This window comes from Pleurodeles waltl, chromosome 6 (assembly GCF_031143425.1).
Source record: "Pleurodeles waltl isolate 20211129_DDA chromosome 6, aPleWal1.hap1.20221129, whole genome shotgun sequence".
Lineage (NCBI taxonomy): Eukaryota > Metazoa > Chordata > Amphibia > Caudata > Salamandridae > Pleurodeles > Pleurodeles waltl.
This window is the reverse complement of record NC_090445.1, coordinates 180,051,839-180,064,245: the sequence shown is the minus strand read 5'-3', so window position 1 is coordinate 180,064,245 and position 12,407 is coordinate 180,051,839. Positions and strand designations below refer to the sequence as shown.

At 44.0% G+C, this 12,407-nt stretch overlaps 1 protein-coding gene across 6 annotated transcripts in view; it reads left to right on the top strand.

Moving 5' to 3' along the window:
* The window catches only part of BRCA1 (BRCA1 DNA repair associated), a 477,104-nt gene that overhangs the window by 183,132 nt on the left and 281,565 nt on the right, over positions 1-12,407 (top strand). For all 6 annotated transcript variants that reach the window (XM_069237765.1, XM_069237766.1, XM_069237761.1 and 3 more), the window contains exon 8: positions 8,136-8,184. In XM_069237765.1, coding sequence (XP_069093866.1) covers positions 8,136-8,184 — 49 coding nt within the window. The remainder of the gene's footprint in view (positions 1-8,135; positions 8,185-12,407) is intronic.

The window sequence follows — 12,407 nt, the reverse complement described above, 5'->3', positions numbered from 1 at the left end:
CAACAACTGTAGTATTCTCAGAGGGTTCAAACCCCTCAGTGGGGAAGCCAGAAATCCTGCGCTCAACAGCTGCAAAAACACCCTTAGCACCAGTACCAAAGAAAACAGCCCTGGGTAGATTCACCCAGCAGTCAGCTCAAGGTGGAAAGCACCCATCTGCTTCCCCCTTTTCTGTTACCCACGCCGGTGGGGGGGGAAGCATATCATTTCATTTGTCAGAGTGGCAAGAAATAAAAGATGCCTAGGTTCTGAATATTATAAAAATAGATATTGTCTAACGGTACCAGTCATCCACCGTCCATCCCTGTGAAGCTGTCCAGTGTTCAAATCCGACTGCTTCGGTCGGAAGTCAACATTCACTTACAGAAGCAAGCAGTGAAACCTGTTCCCCACTAACAAGGGGCAAGCATTTATTCCAGGTTCTTTGTTGTGAAAAAGAAAGACAAGAACAAATTCAGACCCATTCTCGTCCTCAAGTCAGCCAACAAGTGGCTTTGACGAGAATTTTTCTGGATGCTGTCATTACACCAAATTTATCCCCAGCTACACCAGGGGGATTACAGACCTCGAAAAATCATAAAATTGTTACTAGACCTACAGGTCGAGTAACTCAAATAATCTACTCCACCTAACTGTAATGCACTTGACCCGTAAACTGGTCTCAAATTGTGTGATCCTAGGCAAATATTTTGTTTTACAGAGTCTCCTTTTCCTTCATTCTCACATATGATTGCACCTTGAAATATGTGAGTTCTGCATTTCTGCTGTACAAAACACCTCTTTTGTTTGATTAAATAAACTAAACATTTGCTCCATGTACGGTAAACATCTAGCTCATATATAGGGTACACATGATCGGTGACTTGTCTTAGTTTACTAATAGCTTTGCCATCAGGGCAGAAGTATTTTCCAGTTTAAACACTCACTTGTAATAAATATATTACTAAAGCATGATGTGGTAGCACCCTCCCTTACAGACATTAAATGTCCACAAACCTTCCCACTAGCTTGCAGCTTTACTGCTAAAACTATGTAGTGTATTAATAATCTGTTAAAACTTGGTTTCAGGAAACATATTTATCATTTGCGCATCACCAAGTAAAGTGTTATTATCTATTTTCATCCTATTAAAGTATTTTGTTCATCACACTGAAAATGTTTTTTCACAGCTACTGACATGTATTTTGAAATGTTCATACAGGTTACTTGGTGATTAAAATGTGTGTTAGGGAAAAACCCACACAGCCAGCTTTCGTTTCACACTTTTTTACAGCAGGTCACACAGGTCACCTTACAAAATCCTAGAACTCTGCAGTCAGAATGAAAAATTACAAACCGACATTTAAACCTCTGTCTCTGAACACAGAGCAGATGCAACAAACAAAATTTCAAACGTGTCTTTTTTTCACTTTCTGACTGAACAGAACACCTGTTCTTTGTCAACTCGCCAGATGGGGCAAGTAGGTTCTAAAAATAGCTTGTCTTGAAATATGACTCACTATAGCGAGTGGGCGAGTAGATTTTTCGAGGCTTGGATTAGTTGTGTTCCATCGACCTTCAAGGTGCATACTTTCATATTCCAAGTGCTAGAAAGCATTGCCTGTTCTTGAGGTTTGTAGTGGGACAAGATCACTCCCAGTACAAAGTACTTCCGTTTGGTCTGAAGTCAGCATCCAGAATTTTTTTAAAATGCATGGTAGTGGTAGCTGCCCTTCTGAGGAACCATAAAATATTTGTCTAACCCTACCTAGACGACTGGCTGATAAAGGCATCAATGTCTCTGGAAGCTCTGCTTCACTACAACTGGTCTTACAGTCTTCTTCACAGATTAGGCCTCCAGGTCAACCTCAGCAAGTCAACTTCTGTCCCGGTTCAAACCTTACACTACCTGGGAGCTTCCATTGATACAGTACAGGAAAGAGTGTGTCCTTCGGAGGAGAGACATTTATCAATCCTTCGGAAATGTCCCTCTCTCATGACAGCTTGCCGTCCAACAGTGAGAACAATCTCCTCGGCTCAATAGCATCCTGCATCTTCCTCATACAGAATGCTCGCCTCCACATGCAACCTCTCCAAGAATGTCTCAAGGACCTGATGGGCGATTTGGATGACTGGATAGTTCTGTTTTGTCATGCAAAGCTCTCCTTGAAATGGTGGTGCTCCCAAAGAACCTACTTCGAGAGATGCATTTTCATCAGGAGGTTCCTCCTCAAACAATAATAATGGACACCTCACTGCTAGGCTCGGGGGCTCACATGGACCATCTCCAGATCCAAGACAAATGGTCAGAGAGAGAGTCAACATACCATATGAACCTCCTGGAGTTACCTGCAGTCCATCTAGTGCTAAAAGTGTTGAACTCCTCTTTCAAATCCAACTCCCTGCTTGTCCAGATGAACAATATGACCACCATGTACTACCTCAACAAGCAGGCAGGGACGAGGTCCAGGCCTCTATCACACGAAGACCAAACAATTTGGAAATGGCTCATAGCCAGGGATCTAACGGTCACCGCAACTCACCTTCCAGGTGTGCAATTGCACAGGTAGACTCTCTCAGCAGGATTTTGCAAGAAAACCACGAGTGGGTCTTGCACAACAACATCATTCAAGACACATCATCTGTGGGGCTCACCTTCCATTGACCTATTCACCACTGCGGACAACAAAATGCTAAAGCTTTGCCTCAAGGTACTACCAACCAGAGACTTTGGAGAATGCCCTATGCATCGACTGATCTGGCACATTTCTTGACACCTTTCCACAGATTCCCCTGATCCCAGCAGTCCTCATCAAACTGTCTCACTCAAGGGACAAAATGATCTTAATAGCTTCGGAGTAGCCACATCAGTGGGGGTTCACAGACCTTCTTCACCGGTCCATCCATCCACATCTTAGGCTGCCATGCAGGACAGACTTGCTCAAAAAGTTCGGAGGTCGGATGGTACACCCCAGTCCCTCCTCCTTGAATTTGCCTGCATGGCTCCTGAGTACGGACACTTGAACCTACTGCTGGGCTACATGGACATCCTCAAAGAGGTTAAACAGCCTTCAGGTTGTTCCGCATATGCCTTCAAATGGAAGAGATTCTTCATCTGGTGTTCCTCCAAGAAAGTGGACCCCACGTCTTGCCAGGAAGATGTCATTCTGTCATACTTACTCCATCTGGCAAATTCGGGCTTGCAATTTTCTTCTATAAAGGTTCACCTAGCAGCCCTTACTGCCTACAGAACATGTCTTTCACAACATCTTTTTTCAAAATCCCAGTAATTAAGGATTTTCTAGAAGGTTTAAGGAAGGTTTTCCCTCCCATTAGGTACCCTTCACCTCCCTCGGAGCTTAACATTGTACTCTCTCGTCTCGTGCAGGATCTCTTTGAACCTATTCACAAAGCCTCCCTGCAACACCTCTCTTGGAAGACAGCTTTCCTTGTAGCAATAACATCAGCTCGCTGGGTAAGCAAGATCCAAGCACTTTGTCCTCACAAACCATGCACAGTATTCCATTCTAGCAAAGTGGTTATGAGAACACACTAAATTTCTCCCTAAGGTTATTTCAGGATTTCATGTTAACCAGACCATTTCGCTGCCAACATTCTTTCAAAAGTCTTCTACTCCAATGGAAAGCTCCCCTGAATGTGAGGGGAGCTCTGAAGTTCGATCTAAACAGGACACATAGCATCCGCAGGTCAAACCAACTGTTCATTAACTATGGACCGGTCCAGACTCGCTTAGCCACTACTAAACAGTCCATTTCCCGATAAATAGTTTCTTGCATCCTGTTGTGTTATCAAAGGGCTAACAAGACACTACCAGCGAAGCCTACAACCCACTACACTAGACCTAAAGCAGCTACTGCTACGTTATTGAGAAATATCCCTATCCCAGATATTTGCAAAGTTGCAACTTGGAGATCTTTCCATACATTTGCCAAACATTATTGCCTGGATTCTGATTCCAAAGCTGACACTCAAGTAGGACAGGCCTCCCTTAGGAATCTGTTTTCTTAAATTACCCTCTCTACTCTTTCCACTGCCTTAAGTAGGGATGGGCTTGCTACTCTATTCAGTGCTTATGACTATAAATGGAAATCTCTTTGGAGAGAAGGAATAGTTTCTTACCTGTAACTCCTGTTCTCTCATAGGGGAATGTCCATTATAGTCATAGGCACCCTCCCTTCTCCCCGGTGCAGTGGACAGAGATCCACCAGATTCAGACAAGTCGCCTCAAAAACAACTGAAGCAACTGCCACCTGCTGAGCATGATGGGATAGTGGTGGTCTCTGAGTTCTTAAAGGTGCAGCCTCTATGCTAACTCATATAATGGCAGCCTATGGGGCTATACTGCCCTGCCTTACTTCAGCTGCATAATATTTGTATCTCGTGATTGACTCTTCAAGCCTTCCTGAAGAAAGGCGAATATCTGCACTTAGAAGATATATTGTGAAACAGTGCTCTGGGGTCCCTGCACGAGGGCGGGACTATTCAACTATTCAGTGCTTATGACTATAATGAAAATTCCCCTATAAGAGAACTGGAGGTACAGGTAAGAAACTATTCCTTCTTTACCACCTTCCAACCTCCATACTCTGACATTGTCAACATCTTAAAAAAAAGATCCAAAAACAAAAATGCCAGTCTAAGAATATGTAGACTGGCTTGTTCAATTTGGTGTTGATTTCCATGTCTGACGGTGAAGAAGACTTCACAAAAGAAACTGTCAGCACGCATAGGTGGCGCTTATATGCAACTCCGTCACTTTCCAAAGTGGAATGGCATTGAGTCTTATCGCCCTACCTACCAGTGTGCAGGAGCACTACTTTGGAGTTTTCCTGAACCTTTTTGGCACCTGGGGGAAATTAACAAGTTGATGAATCTGAATTTAAGAAGAGCAGTGGTTCTCATCTGGTGATCTCAGGACCCCTAGAGGTCTTTGACACCTACTTAGGGGGTCCTCGACTGCTTCAAATGTTAAATAATATTAAAAGATTAGTAAAGCGTGCATATAATAAAGAAGCAGTTTGTAAAATTGGAAATGTTAACCTTTTTGGTAATTGTGAACAAATTTGAAATTGGAGGCTAAAAATTAAGTTGGTATCCTCAGATTGGTTTGTGGGATCCGTGCAAGTTCATCAAACAGAATATAGTATGGATGATGGGTGGCCTCAATTGAATTTAGAAAAGCTCCATTGTTCCTGTTAAACTGTTCTTTTTTTATATTTGTTTCAGAATTAAATAAAATATATAAATGTTTGTGTATTTGTTTGATGGATGCTTGTTTTTGTCTGTGTATTTTGCAGTTCAAATCATCTATATTGCTTATACCGGGGTCCCCATATTCCACTAATGACTTAGTGGAGGTTCCTTGTAACGTTTAAGTGGGGATCCACAGAAGTCAAAAGGTTAGGAACCACTGAGATAGAGTATCCAACCGAAAAAGAGTTAAAAGTTAAACTGAGGTTAGACATATTTTTAAATAATCACCCGCTAAGTTATTGATTCCCATTCATATTATTGTATGTACATATATTCAATGTGGTCATAATTCTTGTCTTCCTGGATACACTTTGAACACCACTGTAATGGGTATTCTCTGTAGTTTTAGATGAAACTCAATTTAGCACTGGTTTCAGACTGGCAATGCTTCCTTGTCGATTGGCTGCATAGTATACAGGAACACCCTCCGCCTGTCAACCACCATCGAGACACATAATCTACCAACCACCATAGAGCACCTACACTATCAGACCGACCCGAACACCTCCCTTCGTGGCACGCACGCATACAGACCCACCCGGGCCCCGAACCCACTTCAGTGAAACCATCGCCGATCTTGTAACCCCCCGCCCCCAACTCCCCCCAATGCTCTCGCCTCCATCTACTACATCCTACTCGTCGACCTCAACTTTCACCTCGACAACCATGATGACTCAAACACCACAACCCTCTTGGACAACCTCACAACCCTCAGCCTCAAGCAACTAGTCAACCTCCCCACCCATGCAGCAGGTCACACACCTTCGACCCAATTTTTTCAGCAGGAAACATCACCTTCTCTCACACCTCTGAACACCTCGGCACCCAAAGAAACATGCTGCGGAGTACCCCAGGGATCTCACTAAACCAGAACCTCTTCAACATCTACGTGGCCCCGCTAGCTAAAATAGTCAGACAGCACAGCCTAAACATTCTATCCTACGCGGACGATACCCAACTGATTCTCTCCTTGACCAACGACCGATCAACAGCCAAGAGAAATTTCCACGACAGAATGAGAGCAGTCACCGCCTGGATGGAAATCAGCTGCCTCAAACTCAACTTAGACAAGACAGAGATCCTAGTAATCTGCTCAACCCTCTCCACCTGGGATGACTCCTGGTGGCCAACAGCCCTAGGAACCCCACCCCCAAGCCATGCACGCAACCTGGGCATCATCCTGGACTCTATGACCCGCCAAGTCAATGCAGGCTCATCGTCTTGCTTCCGCACACTGCACCTACTTCTGAAGATTTTCAAGTGGATCCCCACTGAGACTAGAAGGACGGTTACCCACACGCTTGTCAGCAGCAAACTAGACTGCAGCAACGTACTCTACGGTGGCATCACAAAGAACCTCCAAACAAGACTACAGAGAATCCAGAATGCAGCAGCCAGACTCATCCTGGACATCCCCCTCCACAGCCACATTTCCTCCCACCTCAGAGACCGGCACTGGCTCCCGGTCGACTAACGCATTACCTGAAAGCTACTGATGCACGCCTACGAGGCACTGCACAACATAGGACGGGCCTACCTCAACCAATGCCTGACCTGCACCTCTCGCAAGCAGCTCTGATCCTCCCAACTCGCCCTCGCTGCCATCCCGATAATCAGGAAGAGCACAGCTGGAGGCAGATCCTTCTCTTATCTGGCAGCCCAGACATCGAACACCCTCTCACTCAACCTCAGACATGCCACCTCGCTGAAGCAGTACAGGAAGGAGTTCAAGACTTCACTTTTTGAGTGATCAGCATGCTTGCGACAGCACCTTGAAACCCCACGGGTGAAACGTGGGCATTCTTGTGGTTTGCATTGGACGTTTTTGAATACCCACAAACGTTTGAGAGCATTATAAACTTTGACCTGTTTCCTTTTCACCCTGGAAATGGTCACTGATTCACTGCAGCAAAGGTCAACAGTAACTCCTCTCCCAGGTTGGATAAGGGACAGGATCAATATCAGACTTTGCTGCCTGTGGCTGCTGATGAAGCGTTTTCTCCACGAAGAAAAAAGGTGCATTTGCACATTCGTCTCTTGTTCTTCCCTGTGCGGAGAAATGTGCGTGGGGGAATAGAAGCCTTTGGGAAAAGCCACAACATTCCCACACGTGTTGATGGAAGCCTGTCTCCTGTCCTGCTTCATACCTATTCTTACACACTTGCTCGTTGCAGCCAGCTAGATGGGGATAGAAATTACTTTGTGTCTTAGTTATTTTGTATGCACCTTCTTGGTCCCAATGATTCCTCATTCCTTTGACATTTCTATTATAACATCTGCCTAGATATTCAAGCAGTAGTAGAAAATCTGTGGTTAACTGCAAATTTTTCATAAATCTGCAGAAAGTTTTCGAAATGTTTAGAATCTGAGGGTAACCGAAATATATCTACTTGGAGACAAAAAAGAAACGTTGTTTTTCACAGATTTGGTTTGTACCTAGTCATTTCTACTACTTCTCCCTCGGTGTTTTTTTTTTTTAGCTCCAAGTGTGTACCCTGGTACTGTTTGTTGGGGTGCTACCATGCTCCGTGGGCAGCAACATGGCCAAACAGTAAACTTGTGAAAAAACTTACTCTTTCCTTTATGACACGTTTGGCATGTTGTATTTTGAAAAACCCTATTTTCTGATAAGGGTCTTTCATCACTTAGTTAGTAGGAGAGCATAAGATGTTCCTTATGTTGATTGCATCCCTCCCCTACGCATGCAGACCGCGGGGAAGCCATAGTATGAGATTCTGCTCAGACACAACTTGGCTCTGGAAAAAAAAGTTCTGGGTATCTCTCTCAGATGTGCATATGTTTATATTTTAATCTCCAAGCATAATTATGGTGTAATCCGTTCAAGGCAGAGCACTAATTACTGTTTTAATTGCTTGTTTTAGGATCACAGTCTTCGGAAGAAGATTTATTGGAAAAGGCAGGCAGCCTTGGGTAAGCAGAGGAAACGGCTTTGCATGTTAAGTAGATTGAAGTATTCACTCGACTCTTCTTCCTTGAGATCAGCTTCAGATTAGATATGGGATATGCTTTCATGAACTTTCATTACAGTGATCGACTCGAGCATTGGCTGGTTATTAAATGTACAGTACATATCATGAGCTTCGCAGGTTGGAGCTGTGAAAAAGACCGTCAGATGCCGTCTTTGACATAAGCATCTATAGCAGACACCGAAGATAGATCTTCCGTGTGAACAGCCTTTTGGGCTCTACAGATGCCTGATTTTGGGGACAGAACCCGCATGCTTAAATAAGCCTATGTTGCCGTCATTCAGAATGGCATTGTGAATATTTTGATGAATTGCTACCCAGTATTCTATAATATTTTCTAATACATTTTGATATGGTTAAGTGGAAATGATATTACCTGTTGACCAAGTAGATGTGTGTGCTTTTTTATCTGTATCTTCCCTTCCTCCTTTTTCAGGGTGGGCTTACTAAACAAAATCCCACAATACAGAAGGAAAAGTTACTTTTGACTTTACCTACCTCTCCAACATGGCCATTTTCTGCTCTCCCATGGAATCTTGTACATTGAAAATTCTGTTGGGGACAATCCTGGTTCAAAAGGGCAGGACTGGAAAGAAAAATCAGCCATGGCAAAAATATTGAGATTGGCCCGCACTGTGGGAGGCCCCTACTAGAAGAGGCAGCTTGGTTGGTTGACCGCAGCTACTCTGGCTGAATACAACCCATGTACCTGCAGCCCACTGGAAAAGTGCCAGTGTCTGAGTGGCCAGTCCAGCCCTCTTGTCGATTAGTCACATAAAATTAAAGATGCTGACTGATCCTGGGGAGCTTGCGGGCAGTGCAGATTCTGGAATTCTTTAGAGAACCTTATTCATGTTTCCTCTACGTGTTAAACACTATGCGTGTAGTATCCTTTATTAATTGCTTTATTACATTAGGAGAGATAAAGAAAAGAACCTCAGCTGAACGTAATTGATAGTATGCATGTACAGATAACAATTGGACATACATAAAAAGGAATGTTTTGCTTGTTATAGGTATGTTTTTTTTTTTTTGAAAAATTGTTTTAAAAAAAAAAAAGTTACATTTTAATAAGTGCTCTGCGGTTCCCACCGGTGGTTGAAAATATTCTACTTCTTATGATTTTAAAGAATATCTGCAATTCAGTACTTAATGTGAAAGTCAGAAAGTTTTCCTTCATAACACACCAGGTTTGAAAGTCTTCTGCATTATTGATTATTGAAAGGGTGGTTCTGCTGTTCTAGTGAACAAGTTCTTAAAGTTGAGAGTGGGATTCTCTACCCTTGTCTCTACACTCCCAATCTTGTGTTAGGATTCTGCTCACTTTACCACTGCTAACCAGTGCTAAAGTGCATATGCTCTCTCCCTTAAAACATGGTGACATTGGCTCAGGCCCAATTGGCTTATTTGCATTGCAAGGCCTGTGTGTGCAGTTTCACTGCTAGTTCGACTAGGTATATAAAAGTACTTGCCAAGCCTTAAAATCCCCTTTTTCTACATATAAGTCAGCCCTAAGGTCGGCCCTAGGTACCCATAGGGCAGGGTGCTATGTAGATGCTATGTAGATAAAAGGCAGGGCATATAAGTGTGTAGTTTATATGTGCTGGTAGTGTTAAACTCCTAACTTCGTTTTTCACTGCTGCAAGGACTGCTCCTTTCATAGGCTAACATTAGGGCTACCCGCAGATACTGTTTGAGTGGTAGATTCTGATGTGAAAGGAGTAACAGCGTCATATTTAGGATGGCCATAATGGTAATGCAAAATCCTGCTGACTGATGAAGTTGGATTTAATATTACTATTTTAGAAATGCCTCTTTTAGAAAGTGAGCATTTCTCTGCACTTAAATCCTTCTGTACCTAACAATCCACGTCTGGCTGATTTAGTTGACCGCTCCCTCGTACATTTCACTCAGACAATGCCAAACACAGGATGCTCGGTCACACCTGCACACATCTGCATACTTAATGGGTCTTCCTGGGCTGGAGGGCGGAGGGCTTGACATTTACATGTCAAAGGACAGTGGCCTGCCCTCACACAATGGACTGCCAAACCCCCTAGTGAGACCCTAGCAGACAGGATTGAACTGAAAGGGGACCTTGTGAACTTCTAAGCCACTCTTTGAAGTCTCCCCCACTTCAAAGGCACATTTGGGTATATAAACTGGGTCCCTGACCCTACCAACTCAGATACTTCTTGACAAGATACTTACTGGGAAAGGAACTCTGAATCAGAACCTGTAACCTGCTAAGAGAAGCTGCCTGGCTGCCCAAAGAACTCACCTGACTGCCTTGCTGTAAAGGACTTCTGCCTTGCTGTTGCCTTGCTGCTCTGCTGAGAAGTGCTTTCCAAGGGCTTGGATTGAGCTTACCTCCTGTTTCCTGAGGTCTCAGGGCCCAAAAGACTTCATCTCTGCAAAGAACTCCTTGTATGGCGAAAATCGACGCACAGCCTGCCAGAATCAATGCACAGCCTGCCCTGCGGTGAGAAAATCACTGCATCGCGATCCAGAATGGCGCAGCCCGGCTCCCTGAGTGGAGACCGATGCAGCACCAGCGTTGCGACCGGAACTTTAGCCCACAGCTCACCAGATCAACGCATCACCGAGCCGGAACGACGCAGCCCGACTTCCTGCGAGAGGAATCGACGCAGCGCCTGCCGTGCGGCAGAAATTTCCCTGATCGCCCACCGGATCGACGCTGCTCCTGTGACTTAGTCCTGCACGCCCAGGATTTCACTGCATCGTCTCTGGGGCATCCAAAAACCCCACACCCCGAAGAGGATCCTAGTCTGCGCACCGGGCATTGACGCAAATCCCATGCTTCGTGGAAAAGCATTGACGCATCGTCTGTGTGCACCTGGAGAAACCGACGCAACGCTTCCTTGTTTTTCACGCATCTCCTCCTCTGCGGTCCCATGCGGATAATTTAGACGCAAAGCAGGTACTTTGTACTTGCAAGAGACCATTGTTGTTTTTAAGAACTAAAGACTCTATCATTACAAAAGTGATATTTCAACTTGTATTATAAAATCTCGACCGTTTTGACCTGTTTTCTTATCAGGTAAATATCTTATATTTTTCTAAACCTGTGTGGTGTATTTTTGTGTTTTTTATACTGTGTTATTGCATGATTTATTGCACAAATACTTTACACATAGCCTCCTAAGTTAAGCCTGACTGCTCAGTGCCAAGCTACCAGAGGGTGGGCACAGGATAATTTGGATTGTGTGTGTGACTTACCCTGACTAGAATGAGGGTCCTTGATTGGACAGGGGCTAACCTGGCTGCCAACCAAAGACCCCATTTCTAACAAATACGCTTCTAAAGTGCACGTTGCCCGAAGTTGTCCTGGCGCTGGTGCAGATTGAAGCAAAAAGACTAAAAGGGGAACTGGACAGTGAACATGTAAGTTATGTTTCCTTGCGGAACAGCACAGGTTAGTCTTACCTAATTTCCAATGATTGGTGCAAGTAAAGGACATTAAGCGCCCTTGTTCCCAAGAAGAAACTCTGTAGGACAGGAGTTCCACTGGGCATGCTTCTCTCATAAGGTGGGGCTGGGCTTCTCAGACAGATGCACTTTCAGAATGTCTACCATGTTTTCCAAAAATATGATGCTGCTTCCCCTCTGTGAACTACAGACATAGCACTCAAATGATCCTGCTTGTGTTATTAAAAGGGTCAACAAAAAAAAAATCATTCCACTGGTGAAACCGATGGACTCTAATGGACTGGGTTTTCCATTTAGTTTGAAGAAGGTTCTCTCTTTGCTCTTGCTTGAGAAGTGATGTTTATCGTTAGACATAGTTCATACCAAATAAGATGCAGAGCACTTAAAGGCCCATCCCTTTGCTAATCTGCATAGAAATAAAATTGGAGGGACATTGATCCATATGATAAAAATATGTTTTTTCAAGTATTTACGCCTCTTCAGCTTGACCTTGAGTTGTTGACACTGACACTGGTGCCAAGAGAGTTGAGAAATTAGCATTTTTACTGCTCACCAACCAAAGGTGGTTGTAGAACATAATGAAATGTTGGTCAAGACAGATTTAAGAATGTTCTTAAGAAAGTTTCAGCAGAGTCAGTAGATCGTCTGGCTTTGTGACCGTGGTGGTCCAACCACCACGTATCAGAAGGGGGAAACGGACAATATAAAAGGAGGAAC